The 21527-nt window shown below is 38.4% G+C and overlaps 1 protein-coding gene across 5 annotated transcripts in view; it reads right to left on the reverse strand.

The window, feature by feature from the left end:
• The window catches only part of NAV3 (neuron navigator 3), a 409880-nt gene that overhangs the window by 169278 nt on the left and 219075 nt on the right, over positions 1 to 21527 (reverse strand). For all 5 annotated transcript variants that reach the window (XM_075080754.1, XM_075080751.1, XM_075080753.1 and 2 more), the window contains exons 2-3: positions 20760 to 20877; positions 20021 to 20073 (exon numbers count right to left, since the gene is read on the reverse strand). In XM_075080754.1, coding sequence (XP_074936855.1) covers positions 20021 to 20073; positions 20760 to 20877 — 171 coding nt within the window. The remainder of the gene's footprint in view (positions 1 to 20020; positions 20074 to 20759; positions 20878 to 21527) is intronic.

A 21527-nucleotide genomic window follows, 5' to 3' on the forward strand; every position in this document is an offset into this window, starting at 1 on the left:
TTAAACCTACACACACACACACAGACTCCCTAAAAGGTCTATTTTTTTGGCCAAATGTAAAGCCTTGCACAACCTGCTACACCTAAAGCTGTTCTCAGAGATTGGGGAGGACAAGTTTATTTCATTTTCTGTTCTTAATTGACTCATCCATTGCAGACATTGTGACTTGTTGACAACCCACTTGTGGTGCGGGAAACACCTAGCTTTTTGGTTTGCCTTGTAACTTTGTTCCTTATGGGTTTTCTTCCCAGGTGGTTTCACTAGTTTGTATTCCTGTTTTACCTCTCCTTAAAGCATAGGGATAGAAAGCTACAAGATAGAGATATAAAGAGAATATGCTTGCAGTTCTATACTGACATACATTTTTATCCTCAGTTTTATCACTAAGATTATTGAATAAAGCCATATTTCATAAACCAGGCAGGTGGACATTTAGCTTTTTCACTATGTACAAAATAGGCACAGGTCCAATACTTCCTTCACTAAAAAATAGAAATCAGTTTCTCCATTTCAAACAAGTGATAACTGAATACACTGCTTGTTATTGTACTTAGTGTCATGTTTCCATTGTACATGTCTATACGTTCTATGATTTTGCCAGGCTGAGTATTGGGCCCGAATGCCCATTTCTGATAGCCAGCTTACACCAAGGAGGTTCAACCGAAGTCAAAAGCATCTTTCCAGATAAAAACTGGTATACCAAAATGGATTACCCAGCCCAATGCCTTTATCCCCCTTGCTTATCCATTCTTCAAATGACACACATCCAACACTGGGTGTCTAGGTGATTCCTAAATGCTCATGAAACAATATTCAGTAATGAGAATCCCCTGTTGTTCTTCACTTGGAAACAGATGTTCAGCATATCTGAAGTTCTGCTCACGTCTTTAGAAAAACTTCCAAAGTGTAATACAATTAAATTATAAAAAATCCCTAATGCCTTTATTATTGTACATATTCTGTGGGACAAAATGTATCTAACCCACAAAAAGTAAGCAATTGTGATTTATTTGTTATAACTTACGGTAAGATTTATTTTAATTATTTGTAAAAGTACCAATTGGTAACCTCACTCATTTTAAGAAACACCTTCTATGCCATGTGCTCTATTCAATTTGGCATTGCTGTTGATTTGCCTGTTTTCTGTGAAAAGCTGTCACAAAATTTTACTGACAAAATTGTTGTAGTATTTTCACTACGCTGTGTTGCTTTATGTTATCCTTAATAGCTGATTCCTAAGTATTCCGAAGGGGAGGATCCTGGTGCAGAAAACATTTTTTTCTCAAATGTTTCTCTGTTATAATTAAAAGAAAAGAGTAGGGTTAAAGACTTTCAAAGGGAACAATGAGAAATAAATTCCTATTGGATCATTTTACAAGTATTATAGCTGAACCATAATAAACAGACTGGTTTCTTTTTATACTGCACAGGTTAAACTAGTTTTAGTTTAACACATCTGAGAGCAAGACATCTGCTTTTTTGTCTCTTGCATATCTGAATTTGGGTATGCTTATTAACATACATATGTGTTCACACTAAATTAATAATAAAAGATTTTTATTATTGAGCAGCACTGTCTGAAAGTCTCATATTTCCATCAAGATTCCCTGTACATCTTATTATCACATAATTAAAAATATTTTTACTACTACTGCTGCTACTTATAAAGGACACTTTGAAGAGCAGAGAATACACCCAAATTCTTCCAAATCCTGAAGTAAATGCAGTGGGGAGAAATGTGGTCCAGAGTAATGCAAAACTTAGAGTGACCCAACTGAGGAACCTCTAGTTTCAAATTCGTAGTGTCTGTGCAAGATGCTGGTATGGCAGGCTGCGTGTTGCGCTGTTCACTTGACCGAAGACTACTGAGACTGGGTGAAATTTGCCATGAATTCTCTGTTCACATTTTAGAAATGGGGGAAATTTGAAGAAAGGGAAAATTGGGAGAAAAACAACCTCTCCAGTAAAACTTTCAAAAGTACAAAGAAGAGCAGAGACTTAAAAATCACGTTCTGTATGTTCTGATAATTTATTTCCCACGAGCTCCTAGCATGACAGCTTACTGCAATCATTTTCTGTAACTATACTGGAAGGCAATGTCAACTTTCCGTGGGTGGTGTAAATTTGAAAACCCACCCAGATAAAACAGGTGTTAGCAGCCCTGCTGGGAGATATTAAATGTGTTCTGCTGACATGCAGTTGCACGTGGCCTGTTACCTCACCCAGATACAAAGCACATTCCATTTTTCTATGGAAATTATAATGCATTTCAGGGTGTTAAGCAGAATACACTGACACGCACACACATTCAGCTTAACTTTTTTCTAACAAACGCCTCTTTACTTGCAGTAGAACAATTTAAGGAGGATTTAATGAAAATAACTACCAGTGAACTATGTAATGTCAGTCCAAAAAACTGTTCCAAACTGAGCATTGACTTTGCAGTAAGAGGCCATATATGCAAATTAAAAACTGATTTACTGGAGGCATTTGGGGAGAATTTTACCTTAGAGGATAATAACTACTGGTATGTAGAAGGCCTCCCAGGCAAAAATTTTTAGGAAATGATGCTGGAGTTATTTAATTATTAGCTATTTTTTGAGGAAAGGATGATGGTGTTATTTAAAATTGAAATACCTTCCACTTCCTTTTCCAACAGATATTAAGGAACGTGCACATCAAATTCTTCCAACATGCACTCCAAACACGAAATATGACCAGTAAACCCAGAAATGTGAAAACAAATTAACTTCTCAAATACTTGGAGAATTCAACAGACATATGTACTGACCTGCTGATAAAAGAATGTATGAGGTCACTGTTGAGGTCAGAGTATGAGCTGGGGTGTGTATTGTTTTTAAGAAAATGCTACAGTGGGAAATGGATCCCTCTTAGCACGTAATTGCAGGTTTTCCACCTAGCCCCTTACTTGGTGCTTGGAAAGCTTGGGCTGAATGGGAGATAATCTCTGTAATGTGAAGTACACTTTGTTTGGTGTTTTTTCCGTCTGTACACATCAACAAGTTTATGAGTAATTCAGTTATTCTAAATAAAAGATTAATCCTAATCAGAATTTTTAGTTGACCAAACAGATCATTATGGACATCTGATGGCCATTTTCATATAAAACCAAGAAACCCTCTAACCACAAACACCCCAAAAAACACACAGGAGAAGAATGCAAAATTTTACTCTATATAATCTATATAATCTATATAATGGTATGATCTGGCTTCTGTTGTCTTCCTTTCTTACCCTCTTACTCTTCCTTCTGTTTCCTGTCTGCATTTGCTCTACCTATTTCTATACAGTAGTCCCTACAGTGGACATTGTAAAGCACAAAATACGATGGTAATTTCTGAAGTGCTTTTTGCTGCTAAAATAGAAATTGTGAAAAGAAAGTGTTAGATTTTTGATTAGAATATAGTGCTGAATTTGGTCATGAATAGACTCCTAGATCTGGATTTGGAAAATCATTAATGTGTTTCAATAACTTGCATGAATTTCTTAGAAAGCTAAAATATTACTCCACAGCAGCATGGATCAAAAGAAAAGACTAGGCAAAAGTTCTCTTCCAGAGTCTCAAAGTAACTCCCTACTTCAGTGTTCTCATCTCCACAGGCCTGTGGCCACCACCACCATGAAAGAGCCCTACACATGCACTAAGAACACAAAATTGAAGATAAATACTACCTTGGGAGGACGTTTTTTAAGGCAATGATAAAAGGAACTCTGTTTAAACACCGTGTTTTTTAAAGCAATGCATCACTTTAGTAAGCTTGTCTACAATCACTTTTTTAAATTATGCAACACTTCTGAGTCAGCAAGGTACCAATGTCTAAATATTTATGGAACTTGGCAGCTTCCAAAAACTGGAGGGCAATGTGAAAATGCACGCTTCTCTGAAACAGAGGAGTTTCTCTCCATTAGGTCAAAAGAGAGTCTACAACAGAGTCGTCATTTACTAGATTTAATTAAACCTTTGAAAGCATTCCAGTTCTCTCCTTTACCACTATTTAGTGCATAGCAACTTCATTTAGCTCATCAGAAAAGCAGCTTTTAGAAGTACAGGCAATTACAACCAGTGACAGGATGAATCCTTCAAAAGATAAGTAAACAGGTAAACTATGGGGCATTTCACTGCATCTCTTTCCCTTTGCGAATGGAATCCATCCAGATGCACTTTATGCTTTCTGAACCATCCCTCTTGACTACACCAGAAGTCATAGTGCTACAGCTTGTGCAGGAGAGACACTGGCAATTTGCTCCTATCCTTCTGGCCTTTTGATTTTATAAACATTCTGATTTTTTTTTTTAAATCAGATATATTTTGCATATTACCCTGACAAATATTTATAGTACATTGACCTCATCAGAAGAAAAGTGATGAAAACACTTGATAGCAACATCTGAAAGTACAGCCTAGAGATTTCTGTAGGCCTAAAGTTACGTGGCTGGTCCTCCTGCTGGAACTTAAAATCCTTGGGAAACTATTTGCAGGAGAGAACATAACTAAGTCTCTGGTTTTCCTTTATGTTTAGTCATCATTTTACTGGCTCAAATTGACCTAAGCCCTAGAGAAAAAGTCTCAAAAGAACTAAAATCAATGACAAACTGATGTCACAGGTTATTAAAACTATTCAAATTAAACCAGACATCTTTAAAAGCCACAGGGAAAATATGAAAGGCTCAGGTTCAGCCTTTCACTTTTGCTAGCGTACCTGAGCATTGTATCTTATACCATGTTTAGCATAATATACAAAGAAATATTAGGTCATGCTGTATATGTGTTCATACCATGCTTATAAACAGTATTCACAGTTACGTATCTCTTTGTTCTATGCTCATAACCATGGGAAGCATTTTCCACATCTTCACAAGATCTTGAGTCTAGATTCTCAGTCAAGGAAAATAAAAGCTCCTGGAACCATGGAAGACAATGGGATATCTGCTCTTAAGTTCAATAGGGCCAGGTTTTTTCTTGAATTCTTAGCCAAATGTTATAATAGAAACATCAGAAGGGCTCGAGCCTATAAAATGTGGCCTGAACAAGCACTTACTGCTTGTTGTCACTTCAATTCCATTTGTAGCCAATGAAGTGTGAAGTGTAGGAGGAAACAATGTTTTAAAGTCATCCAACTGTTTTCAAGTGCCAAAATACAGCCAGTATTGAAAAATAAGCATTTACTGGTCTTTGGAGGGGACACATATCTTCAAATACCTTAATTTATACAATATAACAATATAAATCTTTCAAAACCGTTTAAGCCCAAACAGAAGCCTTGTATATACAAGAACTGTGAAGACACCCTTGCACATATGTTTACTGTGGCCTGTTGTTGCTGATCCATCTATGAACTAAGTGAGAGCTTTTACAAACAGTCAAACAAACAAGAAGAAAACCAAAAAAAACCCCAAACCCACAATTTAAAGTTATTATTGAGAGGAATTACTGAGAAAATCTGTGAGTGACAGGCAAAACAGCCCACTAGACTGGGATGTTGGCTAGCTACTTATGTGTGCAGTTATAACCGACAGAATTGTAGCTATCTAACTTCATGAACTATCATTTATTTCAAATGCAATAGGTCTCAGCTCTCAAGTGTGGAAACTCTGGGACAAAGAAAATTCTTGTGGTATTTTTTCCCTAGAGGGAAATGTCATCAGTATGCTCCCATTGTAATTCCAAAGAAACTCTGAAGAATCAAGAGGTATGAATAATTCAAACAAGGTTCCAATTAGCTGACAATACAAGCCTAAATGAAGCATATTCTAATTATTATAGAATTAAAGACTGCCAAAAGCTACAATCTAAAATACAAACATATTGCTATTTCAGAAAGTCAGTTCAGATTCGACTTTTTGAACTTCAGAGGTTTGGTGCTGGTCAGCATGCCACCTGAAAGAATTGCTAAGAACTGTATCTGTAAACAAATGCCTTAAATTGATATAAGCTCTTCAAAAAGAAAAAATTATTTGTGCTCAGTTTGTGAGATTGAATGCAATCAAGTCCCAAAAAAAAAAAAAAAAAAGTATCTTGGACTGACTCTGAAACTGAGCCCTGCCCAGACTAATTCATATCCAGACACTGGGCCAACTTAAAATAGGTTCAACTTAATATAAGTATAGCTCTGATTTATGTCATACGATCATCTGTTGATCATATGGACAGCAGACTCCTCAGACTAGGAGTGTTTTAAATAATTCCTGCACATCAGAAAGCTGCCAAATAGATTACTGTATTTATACTATTTATTCCTGCTGAAACAAAAACGGTTTGTACTGTATTCTAATGATTTTTGTATTAAGTTTCAGGTCACAGTGGATTTAAAGAGACAAGTTACATAAAAAAAAAAAGAAGATTGTGTTACTATTTTAATTAACCTGATCAAGAGCATTTACATGAGATGGGATTAGCCAATGCTGCTGAAATAAGCAGCCTTTGTAATAACTTGCCTGTTCTACTCCTAGCTTAAGCCAATTTACCTTTGTGTACCTTAATAGTATTGCCTATAATAGGGTCACCAGCTGTAATAGACTTTATATTTAAAGTTAACATCAGTATTTAAATCCAGTTCAGTGTCACCAACATCTTCACTAGCACAGAGTTTCAGCTGCCCAATGGTACCTCATGGCATTCCAGGTTGGACAGGTCCATGGGCTCCTGACAGCAGGAGCAAGTTGGCAGAGCAGTAACTGTGATCAATGAAAAAGCATGACTACTCTGCAACCAGTCTCGTGGCTGTGTACATGATGACAGTAGTCAGAAGATTTCTTCTGAGAAATCCAGCCTGCTACATTTTGACATTTCATGGAATAAGTGGTAACAACAACAGTAGTGCATAAACAAATGTTGGAGGAGGAGGCGATGAACTACCTTCTATTCCCCCTAATACAATAACTGTAGATATTGTGGAAAGAGGAGGAGAATGGACTGAAAAAAAAACTGTCACGGCCACTTGTTCTTCCTGAGTCACTTCGTGCATTGACATTCTCAGAGAGGGAATATTGACCCGATGGACCACTGCTCTGACACAGCAATGTGTGCTCGTTCATGTGTGCCAGCATTAGGGCACTGGGGAGAGGCTGTAGGTGGAAGGGATTTGCAACAGGGTTCAAAGAAGAGTATTCTTTGGGTATAATTACTGCCAAATAAAAGAGCAAGGTTAGATGGGTTAGTGTGCATAAAAGTCAAGGATGTCCCAAATGGTGAGTCTGTAAAAGACACTGTAAAATCAAGCATATTTGGCATTCTTTCCATGAAACAGGCTAGCATTTAGCTGCAGCAGATGTAGGCAGCTCCTGTTCCAGCAAAGATCAAGGGCAGAGTGAGAAAATACATCTGGACTGATGATAGTCATTTCAATATGCACCTACTTTCCATTCTTTCCCTTCATTTTCTAACAATGTAATTGTATTATATTCTGAAAGTAACGCACTATTGCTGAAGAAGCTTTATTTGGCATCAATTTTTTGGTATTTTACCTTCCAGCAGGAGAGCAAGAGGAGGTTGTAAAATCTTTTTTAATGAGTTTAACAATTACAGATGCAGAGGGACAGAGTGGCTTTTGTTACTGCATTGGTTTGCAATTAACACACTACATTGCTGGGACATTCTGTGCTACTTTATTTTCCTCCTGTCTTGCAACCTCTTTGCTATAGGGCCAGCCTTTGAAATACTGGGTATATATAGCTGGTAAAAGATGATTCAGTGAAAAACACTGTCACCTAAGCATAATGTACCACACAATACCTCCAAGAGCTTGACAATTTGTTGGAGAGTGTTTATTTTAATTTTAAACATATGTGAGTGCTTAAAATTACAAGTGTGTATTCTTCCCTCCCTTCTGCAGCTGAATTCACAATGTAAACCCTCTTCCACCCTAACATTTCTTGTTGCAATACCTTTCCTTTTCCATTAATTAAAATGGAAACCACAACTTACTGCTTTCTGGCACCCTCTGCTGCTTTATGCATTACACCACAGACAGTGTTTTATGGACAGTTGCACAGTTCCTGTATCTCCATTAAAACATCTTCCCAGTAGCTGGATTTTCCAGCCCAACCAGATAAAAAGATGCTGGTATTTGTACTTGTTGTGTGTCCTCATTTATTGTTTGCTGGTCAGGATCCTTAAATATCAAAATTATGTTCAGTACCTCTTGTCTAAACTTAATCTGTACTCACCCTAAGAAGCAGAGATAGTAGCTCTAGCAACTCTGATACAGGTTTTCATAGGTGTCCAGAAAATACAATGGTGCATCAAATCTCCCAGAATTTCAAAGCCCCCACAAACCTCCATTCACAAAGGAGAGGCAGGGAGAGTGGCTTAAATGACTTCCAAAGTCAATAAAATCACCGGGGGTTCATCAGAACTACACAAGGTAGTTCACATGGATGCCTGTCCCTGTGTGTGTGCACTACACACCAAAACACATGCCCACATCATTTTTTGAGAGTCTTGCATGTTACCAAAGCTGCAGAATTCACTGTTGTCAAGACAGGCAGTGGCAGATTATTTTAGGAAGAAGGATGAATGAGAGAGCTTGGGACTCTGCTTTGATATTAAGAAATGCTCTTTCTTAAGAAAGTCCACCTCTCTGAGGAACTTCAAGGCTTCACAGATGTGGAACAATCTACTAACTAACATAGAGCACACAAAAGTATAAGATAACCTAAGCAGAAGTATCATGAAGGGAATGGTTAGAAAATCTTTAAATAGAAGTCCCCAGCTATAACCATAACAGAACTGGCATTCTGCCAGAGCTCCAAAATAATCAGATATTTGATAAAAATCTAGAAAGCTGACAAAATCTCAAAATCACCAGAAAGACTTGTTTGGATATACTGCAAAATAAAACCACTTCAGAGACATTGTTTATTTTCTTATAAAGCTTAAATATGCGTTTTTGCTGTCCAGCTAAACATCACACGCTTTATTCTCTATTTTTAAATCCAGTAAACATTCTAGACATTCCTAGTATTTATAACATACTCTCCCTATAGAAGATGATAAAAATACACCATCATGAAGCACACATTTTTACTGTAATCCTGCTCCTGCTATCCTGGGAAAAATGTATGGATGTCTATAACCAACAGGTGCTTTCTAAAATGCATGTCATAGTCAATATGTGTGTATGTATTTTAACTGCATGTTTGTGTTAAAACTTTTCAGTGCATTTCTATTAATGGAGGTTTCAAGGCCATTTATTCATCCATCATCTCTTTGTCTAAGCATCTGTATCACAAATATACATTTGATCCATTCCAAAACTTCAGGGAATGTTCACATGACATTTTTGTGGAAAAAAAGAAAACAGAAAATTGAAGCGGTAGAAAGCTAACTACCAACAGGGGGGAATAGGGAGACTGTCAACTGCATCTCTTCAAACAATAAATACTTCAGACTGTACGCCACCCACTAGTCTTCATGCATAAAGGGCTTCAGTACTTCATCTCTGCGTATCCTCCCAATACAGTTGAACAGAACCAGTTTCTGACTGAATGACTTTCCTAACAAGCACAGCTGAGGGATGGGGAGAACAGATGGGTGAGGTGGGCAGGCCTCCGAGGCATGGAAGTACTGGCATATTCCAGATATAGATTAAAGGGAGGGGGCTTTCAAGGAATTGCAAGGAAAAGAAAAAAAAAGTTTTGAAGGGAAATAGTCAATCTTAAAGAACAAACAGATCTTTTTGTGTTCAGCAGTCTTGCTCTACAGAAGCGAAATGTGCATAACCATAATCCTACTCCTAACCAAGCAAACCCATCCCTAACCTAACTTCTCAGTAGATTTCATGGAGACTGATATCATCACAGTCTAAGTGCTTCTTATAACATGGTTATTCATTAACATCTAGATGAGTTATCCTCATGTGATTCCACGCATTAATAGACAAGGAATTTGTAAGCCTAAACAAAGGGCTAATAACTGTGTGTGATTTATATTTAATGAATAATGCAATTCTTCCAGCCTAGGAAAATAATACCCAGGATGTGTTCCTGTGGCATTTTCTTTTATGACTTCAGACAGTCAAATGCGAGGGACTCAGGGGAATATGCATCTCACTGCCTGATGCAAGTGAGTAACTCTGAGCTGTTCTGTGAAGAGGGATTGTCATAAATCCTGTGGTTCTTTTAATGTTCTCAGATCTTTGGATGCAAAGAGAACTGCTTGTTTCAGTACAGAATAAAGAGGTCTAACAAAAAGCTAAACCAGAATCAAATCATATCAAAACAGTGATTATTTGATTGCCTTCTCCTCTCCTTCTCTTCCAGGCCTGTAACATCCTTCAGCAGGATGGATGAAGTTTCCCATCCTTTATGCTCTACAAGATCTAACACTCGCAGCAGTTCTCCCATCCTTTCCCTAGCTTCCTCTTTCCCTCACAATAAAAGTGTCTTTGGTCTCCCACAAAAAGGCAAGTGTTACTCTGCTTGTCTGTCCAGCTCTCACCCCATCTATATTTTCTCTTCCATTTATAGAGTTTTTGGAAATTTTAGTTTGCTCACAAAAGCAGTTGGAATTCCTCCTCTGCCAGTTCCATGCTAAATCAATTTGCCTCTCATCTTACTCAAACTGGCTGTGTTAATAACATTAATAATCCCTTTACAGCAAAACTTGAAACCAAAATTCCAACAACTTGATCCTTGAATGTCAACCATCTTTAACAATAACATCTTTTAACCTTACCCTTACAGAAATTCAGTCCTCTTTTCTTTCTTTATTCCTTCCATTTCTATTGTCACAATTATTCCCATAATGTATCCTTAGATGGACCCTCCTTATTCCCTTTCATTTTTTGTTTTGGGGTGCCACACACCTGTTTGTGATGCTCTTGTTTTCAATCTTACTCTAGTCTTTATGTCAAGTTAATTTCATCTGCAAACGAAAAATAAAGTCCAATTTCTGCACTGAAGGAGGTGTTACTTCCTGTAACTATTCTTCAATTTGCTTTATCTAGTTGTATATTTACACTGTAGATTTACGTACCTGCATTGCTGTTAGGCAGAGAATTTTTAAATTTTGTGGCATACAGGATTACACAGAAAAGCCATGGGCCCCCTGTAAGGCATAAACAAGTTTATAAAAAGGGTTTGCTCGTGTCTAAAACAAAGGGAGAGTCCAGTCCTAAAAGTCAGTTTCTAAAATTTTGTTCTGCACCTACCATTTATGATTCAAGAGTGTGAAAGGGCTTACTTCACTCTCCAAAATGTTCAGCGCCCTGAGCACATTAAAAGCAGTTAGATATAAACTGATGCTCAGTACACATTGGTTCAACAAAGTGGCCACTTCCCTGCACGTGGAAGAGGATCTCATACAGATTCCTGCTGTCATCCCCATTATTTCTAGATGGTGACATGAATACATGTGTTGAAGGCTGGATAATAATTTCTCACTACTTTGAGCTCCAGGACATGGCATAGGAATTCTATGCCACAGGATTACTTGGACTGCAGGAATAAGCTTCAGGGCCTTATAAACTTGGACAGCAGAGCTAAATGAAAATGCATCTTAATAGTTACATTCCTATCATCAACCAAGGAATACAGGAGACCTCAATGGGATAGTCAGCTTGAATAGTCAGTAAATACCAAATTAATTGTAAATGCTCTGAAGACATCTTGTACATTGTACACTGCACAGTGTATTGCAAGTGTCTGGATGTGTCAAACATCCAAGAAACTCTTCCCTGGAACAGTCACTGGGCAAGGGTGTGAGAATGGGGTTCGTTCTCAAAGGGGGGATCACACTCTGGACCTACCTAGGAAATGAGAGGTCTTGTCCAAGAAAACATGTTCAGAAGGATGGCTAAGCCACGCTCTTGGCTATGACAGTCTTGGGCAGTTTTCTGGGAATCCCAGTAAGGGTATGGGTTGAATGTAAATCACCTACCTAGTGAGAAATCTCAGAAAGCATAGCTAGTTAAGTAAAAAATTGTATGGTTCTACTTGAAACTACCATCAGAAAATGGCTATCTGAATATATATCCTGTTGACGAGTGTCATTTCTTGCATAGATAAGCGTCTGCTTAGATCCTTTCCTAATGGAACTGTGTCAGCCTTGCCTGCTTCAGTCCAGAGCTGATGCTGTTGCAAGGTAGGAGAGAATAGACTGTTAAAAAGAAGTATTTGTCATCAGTGTGGCTCCAATGGGTATTTTACCCACAGTCCTGAAAAAAAGAATTGCATGAGGCTTTACTCTGCCAAACCAAAAGAGCTGGATTCAGAAAAACAGAATTAACTGGTAAGTAAATCTTGGGGAGGAGGGACGCCAAAGAACGTATAAGCTGTGCATTACCATGACAAATTCTTCCCAGGGAACAGGGAGCATGATACTTCTGCCACTGCTTACAAAGTCCAAGGGAGAGCTGCAGTTGCTGAGAGGTGGGTAACATGCAGGGACAGGCTCAGCTACACTGTGGGCAAAATGTCCTCATAAAACTCCGCTCTGGATAACACCCTGATTTGACGCCACATGAAGGTCTGGACAATATGGCCAGTTATCATGAGCAACCTGGAGCCCTTTGATTTATTTTGCTGTCCAAACTCTGCCGTCATCAATGGCAACGGAAATCCATGTTTGGAATTTTAACTGAGGCAGATCAGGGGCTGCCCCAAGAGGTAACAGGTCTCCAGGACGATAGGGTCTTTTACTTTATCCAAGAAAGCTCATAAGGGAAAGTTCCTGTTTGTAACACAAACATGACTGCTCATCTCCAGTGTGCTAGGTCCCTTATAACGCACCTGGCAGAGAGGGAGGCTTGCAGAGCAGGGGGAAATTTTAAGGTGATACTGGAAATTCCCTTGCTAAGTGTACACAAGAAGGCAAAAGATGGCATTTGATCTGTATTGCCAGAAAGTTGACAGAATGGAGAAGAAATCATGCTTACCAGCCTTCTTGGCTGTACACATGCTGTGTAGAAAAGGTAAAGGCCCCCATGTGCTGATTTTGATGCTGTACATTGAAAAGTTCTCTGGCAAATACAAAGAACGATGTATGTTCCTGATGTGGGCATTCCAAAGAGGTAATGATCTGGATTACAGTGATCTAGAATGCAGGTATAGTGTCACTGGAAGGAGAATCTTGTCTCTTTCTCTCTGTCAGATCTGAATACTGTCATTGAAATTAAAATTATCTTTCTAACTAATTACTAATGCAAGTAAAACTTAATCTTCCTCTGATCCTTTCCACACATTCCCTTATCTAATACCTGGGCATATTCTTCAAGTGTCCCCCAAACACCCATACACAAGCTGTGACTATGTCTTGCAGATTCTTTCTATGTAACACAGCTAAAGTATGAGCTTTCCTGTCTATAAACACAGGAAACCTCTCATGAGAGCTCAAATTTTAATTACTACCATTTTTTATCCTCTGGCTTTACTGAGATCACTTCCTTAGATATCATGCTGTGAACCTGTCATCATTTTCTAGAAGTACTTTCAATTTTCCCTCTTAAAGACTACTCCATTTTCAAATCCCAGATACCCTTTGATATCCTACCAAAGGATAGGAAAATGAGCTTTTGACTCTGTCCTGCCCGTATTGCGAGAAGCCATTCCTTTTGCCTACATTTTTAAACAGAGATTTGTACTAACTAAGGCTGTTTTCTCAGTCCTTGTCCTATCTCTTATACAAACTGTGTCTTCCCCAAAACAAAACAATCAGCTCATCTTCAAGAAAACTCTATGCACAGCTGTTAACACCTCAGGGGTAAAAGGTAATAGGAGTTCAACACACCTTTTTATTCAGAACTGCAAGATCTTTCTGAAGCTTCATCATCAGGTTTGGATTTCATTATCCTGAGTAACTATTTGCAAATTTTCCCATTTTACTATTGATGCCTTTTTCCAGATCATTCATGAACATAATGAATGAGTCACAAACACTGATCCTTGGGGGATGCGATTCATAGACTGTCTTTTTGCAAACACTGACCAGTATTTCCGTGTTTTGTATATCCTAACAAGCTGTTAATGGCATTTATGGGGGATGTCCAAGAAACAGCTTATGACTGATCCCTTGCCTGTAGTTCCATCCCACGCTGCAGTTATGTCAAACCAACTTAAAAAAAACTTAATTAAAACCTGATAAGCCCAATGGTACTCTTCCTTTTTAGAGTGAAATATTTTTACTTCTCTTACACCCAGTTACACGGAAGTGCATACATTCCAGTTAACACACTTCAGGCTATTCACTTATGTTCTGAAAACTAAGCATGCAAGGATGCACGGTGGGAATACAGGAACTAGATTACTGTTTTGTGTTCCATTAATTTAAGCACCCCAAACCTGCACAGCTGACAAAACTAGAGCGTCTTATTCCCTGTATTTTTACAAAACTCCCAGAGCAGCTAGTCATGAAATCTGTAAAAATCCACTGATAACCATGGGGTGACAGTCAGAATTCAAAGAGAAGAGGGTCACACAGGTGTCACTGTTGGAGGAAACTGTTTTGCACATGAAAGGAACTGGGATTAGTTTTCAAAACCCACATAGAATTTCCAGTTGTAAGGGACCATATTTCTACACTTAGCCAAATTTATGTATTTATTTCAACATGTCATGCTTGTGTGGAAGGCTCACCTGCAGCAACTCCAAAGCACAGAAAGTATATCTTTAATCCATATAGCTAATCTCACCAACAACTCCAGCAGCAAAGACAGAAGATTCTTACACAGTTTAACACTGTGCAGACAGAAAAAGCACACATGGACTCACTTGACAGTGAACATAGGGGTGACAGTTTCAGGTTTCCCAGTCCACAGTGAGCTCCAGGTAACCTTACCCCACACATTTTCATATAGAACTCTATGGGCCTTTAGTAGTACCTACCATATTTACTTTAGACAAAATTATCCTGTTTTTCCCAAACAATTTTTAGACACAGAATGGTAACACTGATATTCTTGTCCTTGGATATTGATATTCCTGGATACTGAGGGCTGCCACTCAATGATGTCTGTCCAGCACACCCCTGTCAGAGGAAGTCTGAAGGCAAGCGTCTATACTGAAGGCAAGTCTACATACGGTAACGTAGGTATACTCTGTGGCACACATAGCAGTTCCAGTTTCCACCTATTCATTAAGTCCACAGGCTGACTCCCTGCTAAGAAGATATTTTCATGCACCTCATCCCCTTGCAACCTTGGCTTCCTCTGAAGAAAAAACCCAAGCATATCTGCAAAGAGGAGCCACAGGGGGCTTTTGTGAGACTACAGGAACACTACGAAGCACGTATACCCAATAAATTACAAAGCTTTGTCTACCAGTATATACATTGTCTCTTTGTCCTACTTCAGCTTCAGACTTCACACACTTCTTTAACTACGTCACAGAAAGTTCTCGCTATCACAGAAATGTTCCCTGGTTAAGCGGAGACTCATTCACTCACTCCACCTTCTTCTTGCTAAACTCCACAATTTTTCTTGAGTCTCATAGAATACAGCAAAATTGCTGGCATTCTTATGGCTCTTTTCTGAAACATTTTCCATTTATTAACTTTTTTTTAAAGGCATTATTAATGAAATCAAGTACAATGTTGTCGAAATTATCATATTAGTGCTGCACATAATCACACTGATTCTCACTTTTAGCAGATACACTGCTACTCACCCAAAGACAGTGTCAGGTCTGCTAACTGTAGTTTTTGCTAAATGTTTATGTCCGTGTGGCAATGCACTACAGCTCCAACACCTTCTCCAGCTCCCTGATTTCCAGCATGTGGTAAGCAAGACCTATATTTTTATTACACTCAACTCCCTCTGTTGAACTGCATCATGTCTATATCCTAAACTATAAAAATTACCTTTGAAGCATACCTTTGGTTATATAAAGTGGTAAAAAACTGTGCCAAAGATTGACAAAATGAAAAACGGTCTTCATTAAATGCATGTAACTACCCTAGGAGCCTTTTAATAAGAAGGGTCTCTCTAGCCCTTTAATAACTATGAGAAAAATGCAGCTACCAATGACAATTAAGGATGCTTTTGTACATAGACGTGTACTGGCATGGACAGTTTTCATGGGAAGTAGCAAGCGCTAATTCTAAGGAAGGAAAAACAACTAATAAGACAACATCAGCCTCTGAAGGAAAAATCAATTTGAAAAACAATATGCTTAAACTTTTTTGGTGATTTTGAATTTATTTTACTCTTTATGTGGCTGAAAACACCAGAGTGTGCATGAGGAAAGAATAGAAACATTAGTTTTGTAAAATTCTCTAGGGACAATACTGCAAAGGTCACCAAAAAGACATTTTCAGTCCAACACTTTTTGATTCTCTTGCATTTTCTCTGACAACCCCAGGATGGGTTAAATTTGATACTCCGTATGCTTACTACATGTTTGTTATAATATGTTTAGAGACAAAACACTGGAGATCTTCCAGTACATTTTTAATATGTTCAGGAAGAAAAAAATATATGAATTCTTTCTCTTTGGACCACTAAAGAAAAGCTTTATAACACATTTTCTACCCAGGACACTATCCTGCTTTTTCTAATGAATGATGGGGGAACTTAGAAATTAAAGAAACAAATAGCTTATAAAGAAGCAGAAAGGAATTAGCTTGTGGTTGTATCAAAATGTAAACCCTTGAAAGATCTTTATCTTCTAAAAGAAAGATGATTCTAGGTTTCCTTAACTGATAGACTTATGGAATAATTCATGCAAGGAAAAGATAGAAATTAATGTGGTGGTTTATTCCCATTGAAGGGTTTGAAAGAGATGATGAAAAAAAGGCTGCAGTGCCATATTCCTCCTTGAATGCATAGCTGTGAAGAAAAAATTAGGCAAGGCAAGTCAAGAAGATTCTATATGACACCATAGACAGACAACGTATACTATAATACACAGTGTTTTAAAGCCTTATTATCTTTATTAAAACCATTCATAAGAAATGCCAGCATCTTTTTACCACAGTAGATTTACCCAGCAAACAAGAAATCTTGCCAATTCTTTTGCAAGTTTCATTTATTTAACCTTTCTGAGATCTGAATATAAAAGAATTTATTCCCCAGTATAAGTCAGGTTGTCAGATTCTGTGTGCAACGTCAAACATGTGAGCATAATGACAGCCACGAGGATCCTGGTAAAGCTAACTATGCACGAACTGGATGCTGCTGGGATTCAAAGGTTTTAATTTTTGTGAACATGGACCTGTGGAGCCAGTTCAACTCGTCTGCAAGTATTTTATATATCACTGCCAAGATGAGCACAGAGTGCAAGACATTGCAACAGACCTAACTAAAAGAAAACTTTAAAAGAAGCATTTTATACATATTTAAAACAAACATTAAAAGGTATTTACAAATTAAGGTAATAACTGAACTGAGAGGCCTTAAAAATCAGTTGAAAGTGAAGCCATTAGCAAGAGGAAAATCAAATGGTGAGTGGAACAGAAGTTGGGAATATGGGTAGTGATTAATTACAAATTGATATCAGTACCATCTACAGGGGATATCAAGTGTTTCCAGCAGCAGACAGTCCATACCAGTGCTCTCTAGATTCTTTTAAGCTAATAAAATGTCTTAGACATCACCTCCTGGGAAGGGTATCAAATGGCAGATGAATACAGAAAACATTTTGCTTTAATTGCAAGTTATGAGAGCAAGAATAATGAAAACATATGTGAAAGAAAAGGGTGGTGGGATTCTTGAGGTTTATTGACTAAAAATGTTAAAATGAAAGTGGTGGATGAATGGCTAACAAACATGGTATAGGAATATCATGCCTGTTGCTGGTTTGATAGCTGATGTTCTGACAAATCTTGACAGGACATATTGCTACACACTGGCATATGTCAAACAGGTAAACTACCTTCTACCACTGTTACTTATTTTTTTCTGCACATTACAAACACTGAAGAGTCCATTGCTACAAAAGAAGAGAATTGGCCTGTCACTAACTGAGTGGGCTAACAAAATTGAGCACTAACAAGGGAAATTATCTGAAAATGCGATAAGACGGTGCCTTCAGCTAGGCTAGATCAATGCACAACCCAAAGGAAACAAATGGAGAGCAGACTCAAAACCTGGGGTCTCTGAGATGCTCTGAGAGGAAAGCTGGCAAGTCTGAACTACTTTACCTTCAGTACATTTTAGATTTCCTAGCCCAGTGAAAGAAATCAGCAGTATAAAACTGGTATGTCAAAAGGCAGGAAAACAATCTGATCACACTACTGAGGTAAAACAATACAGTAAAGAGACCAAATCAAAGAAGGATGAAAAAATATATTCTATTTCTATGAAGTTGAAGTGTCTAAACGTGACACCTTAGCACAGTACAAATACTGATATATGGCTATGTACAGGACCATTCAGAGCACCTGCTTTGAGACCCATAGCACCTGAGACACAGCCTTTGGCCTGGTTGAGTTAGAGGTGTGCTTACAGCAGGACGAAGATGGACACAACGAGATTCCCACAAGTATTGCTGTGGCACAGGCATGCATTGACCATGCTTCCCCCATAACTGCAGCAGAGCTAGAGGTGAAATCCAGAATCCCTATGCCACATAAAGATTTACCTATCAACAGGGAACGTACGCAAATGTTGTCACTTTGGAGATGAAAACACTGCAAGTGTGAATAGTTCTTTCTGCAGCTTGTCTTTCATGGAAATGAAGCTCGATAGACACCAGAGTGGTGGGTTCCTAGGCAGTCCTAGGTGGTCACTAACCAGTTACATAACCTCAGGAAATCATATCACTTTTCTGTGCTTTTGCCTCTTCTTGTTTGTCTTGTCTGTCTGGAATGGCAAGTTTTAATGAGATTAAAGTAGAGAGTGATTATCTCTTGATCTGTGTGTGTAATATTACAGTTCCAAGCTGCGGTTCCCAACATTCTCAGCTGGGGCCACTAGGTGCTGCTGTAATATGAGTAATTAAAATAATAACTATTATTAAGGAAATTGCATATATTCTTACTATGGACTTTCAAAAAGCCTGAAAGCCAGGGAAAAAACTTACTCTAAACCCGCACATTTTTTGACAAATAAGAACCTAAAGACCCAATTATTCACTTCAATGGTACTCACAATTTTTCTTTTTACCATTTGCAGCCTTGCAGAAAAAAGCTGCAAATACCTTCCCCCCCTTTCAAAAATGCACTGAATAAATGCAAATTATTTCTACTCCTTTTCAATTTTTAAGCCTATCTTCATCATTTTGCTATTATGCTAGCTCATCCAAACCACCACCCTCCAAAACCCTTGCCAGCTACACAACTGTGCACCTTATTCACATACTATTTGGATGTGAATAGAAAGGCAGAGCCCTCAGAGTGAGGGAGCATGACTGGAACCACAGATGATTCAGTAAATACATGGTGATGTTACTGAGGCTCAGATTTTGTACCTGTCATTTCTGCAGCCTTCTAAGGAGGCTTTATCTTATTAAATGTAGTTGACTAGCCATAAACACAGTAAAAGATTAATAAGACTCCACATGAATCACAGTCAGAAAATGCTTCTTGCCTGAGAGTATTAAAATGTCTTTAAGCAGCTGCCAGCTATAGCTCAGAGAGCTATATGACTAAATTGCTATTTCTGAAAGTCTTGGAGTCAGTGCATCTAACTGGACTTTACAGTGGACAATCCAAAAGGCTATTTATATTCAAAAATAATTTGGCAAGTCTTGTTCATCAAACTAGTTTTCCAGACACAAAGACTCCACTTAAAAATTTGTTCTTGGATTTACTGCCCTTAAAAATGAAGTTAAATAAAATTATCTGGATCATCAGAAGAACAGGTCTGCTAAGGCAGTTCTGAATTAATTAGAAGTGATGAATTTTTGCTGCTGGGTTACTTCAAGACCCAAAGTTAGCGAGCACAGAAATGAAGGGACAAACACTAAGCACATGTAGGAAAAAAAATACCAGGAACACTATATGAGAATTAGGACTTTATGGTAAACATGGGACAGAATATTCACAGTTTAAATAAATCATTGTTAAAAAGCATTTTAGGAAAGTGCAGAGGTGTTAACACAGACTAAAAATATATTTTATTCTTACCATTTGAGACTGGCTCCGGGGACAGCCATTGATATCTTCAACCTTTTCATTTGCTAAACAAAAACAGTGCGGAGAAAAGCAGAAGTAAATAATGAGATAAAACTTTCCTTCCACCCCCGGCCAAAAAAAAAAGGGACCTAAAAAACCAAAACAAAAAAAAAAATAGAAGAGGAGCAGAAAAGACACAGCAATAAAGTGCACAGGGTTTTGTTGACACAGAGCTCCTTTCTAAGTAAAGCTCAGTTGTACAGTAACAACACTCTTGTTAGCAGCAGTTGCTTCCACATGCCAAATCATCCAAAGGGGGAAGTGCGAAGGAGGTCGCTGCTAATTCTTCAGCCCCTGCAAAATAACTGCTGACATGAAATCTTCCACAATTGTCTTTGCAGGGTCAGGATACAGTTTCAAGGCATCCCAGAAAGTATGAGCCACTCCAACTAACAAAATGCACACATGGGAGACATATGGTTTAATGGAGCATTCATTTCTGACAATTCAAAGTGTGTAAGATACAGTTCTGGCCATTTAAAGTATGGTTAAACAGCCACTTCCAAACATGCTCACATAAACATATTTTTTAATTAAGACAAGGATGAACCACACAAATATCAGAGACATATGGACCCAGTCAAATTGTATTATTCAGGGTTCATCTTATTGTTAAATACATTCAACTTGAATTATATATTCCCCCACGCAAGGAGTAGGCTTGCAGTGCTTCTCTCAGCCCTGGTCTTACCAATGATCTGGATGATTTCTGCTAGCAGAACTCCATCCGCAATGTCCTGTTGCAAATCCTTGATCAACCGCTTGTGGCCAGATTTTGCTAGGTAGTGGTTAGCCCAGTCGGTGTATATCTGCAGAGCAGAGGGGGAGGGCAAGGGGGAGAGAGGGAAGAGAGAAAAGAAGACAATAAAAATTCTTAAAACAAATGTTGGCTTACACACTAGAACTATTCTGGATCACATTCCCATTTAAGAAGTGAGCACCAAAGGAAAACATTTTAACGTCGTGTTTTTTGCCCTTTTTTTTTTTTTTTTTAACGGCCATGCCCCTCCCCCTGCCATTCTCTGTTTTATTTTAACTTCAAATGATTCAGGCTGTTTCATGAGGGTTTAGACTTGCTGTGACCAAGCAAAATTCCCCTTATGACTGTAAAGGAAACTCCTGTCGTAAATCAATCACATCTACCACAATTCCACCTCCCACCGTGTTTCTACCTCTATGCACGCCCCACCACCAACTTTCACACTCTAGGGCTGCCTAAGAGAAAGTGATAGCAGAGACGCGCGCCTGTGTTTTGGTAAGAGTTCATCGGGTTGTCGCTGGTGATCCCACGCCTGGCGATGCCTCTGTGACACTTTCTGCAGTAATCACCATGTCCCGCCACGCAGGGACAGGTCATTTGTCCCCCTCGCCTACGGTTCAGCGTGCTGTAATGCACACAGAGGAGACTGAGAGCAGCAGATGTACAGTAGTCTCATTGCTGGAATTAGAGTATATATTC

Source organism: Phalacrocorax aristotelis, chromosome 1, assembly GCF_949628215.1.
Source record: "Phalacrocorax aristotelis chromosome 1, bGulAri2.1, whole genome shotgun sequence".
Lineage (NCBI taxonomy): Eukaryota > Metazoa > Chordata > Aves > Suliformes > Phalacrocoracidae > Phalacrocorax > Phalacrocorax aristotelis.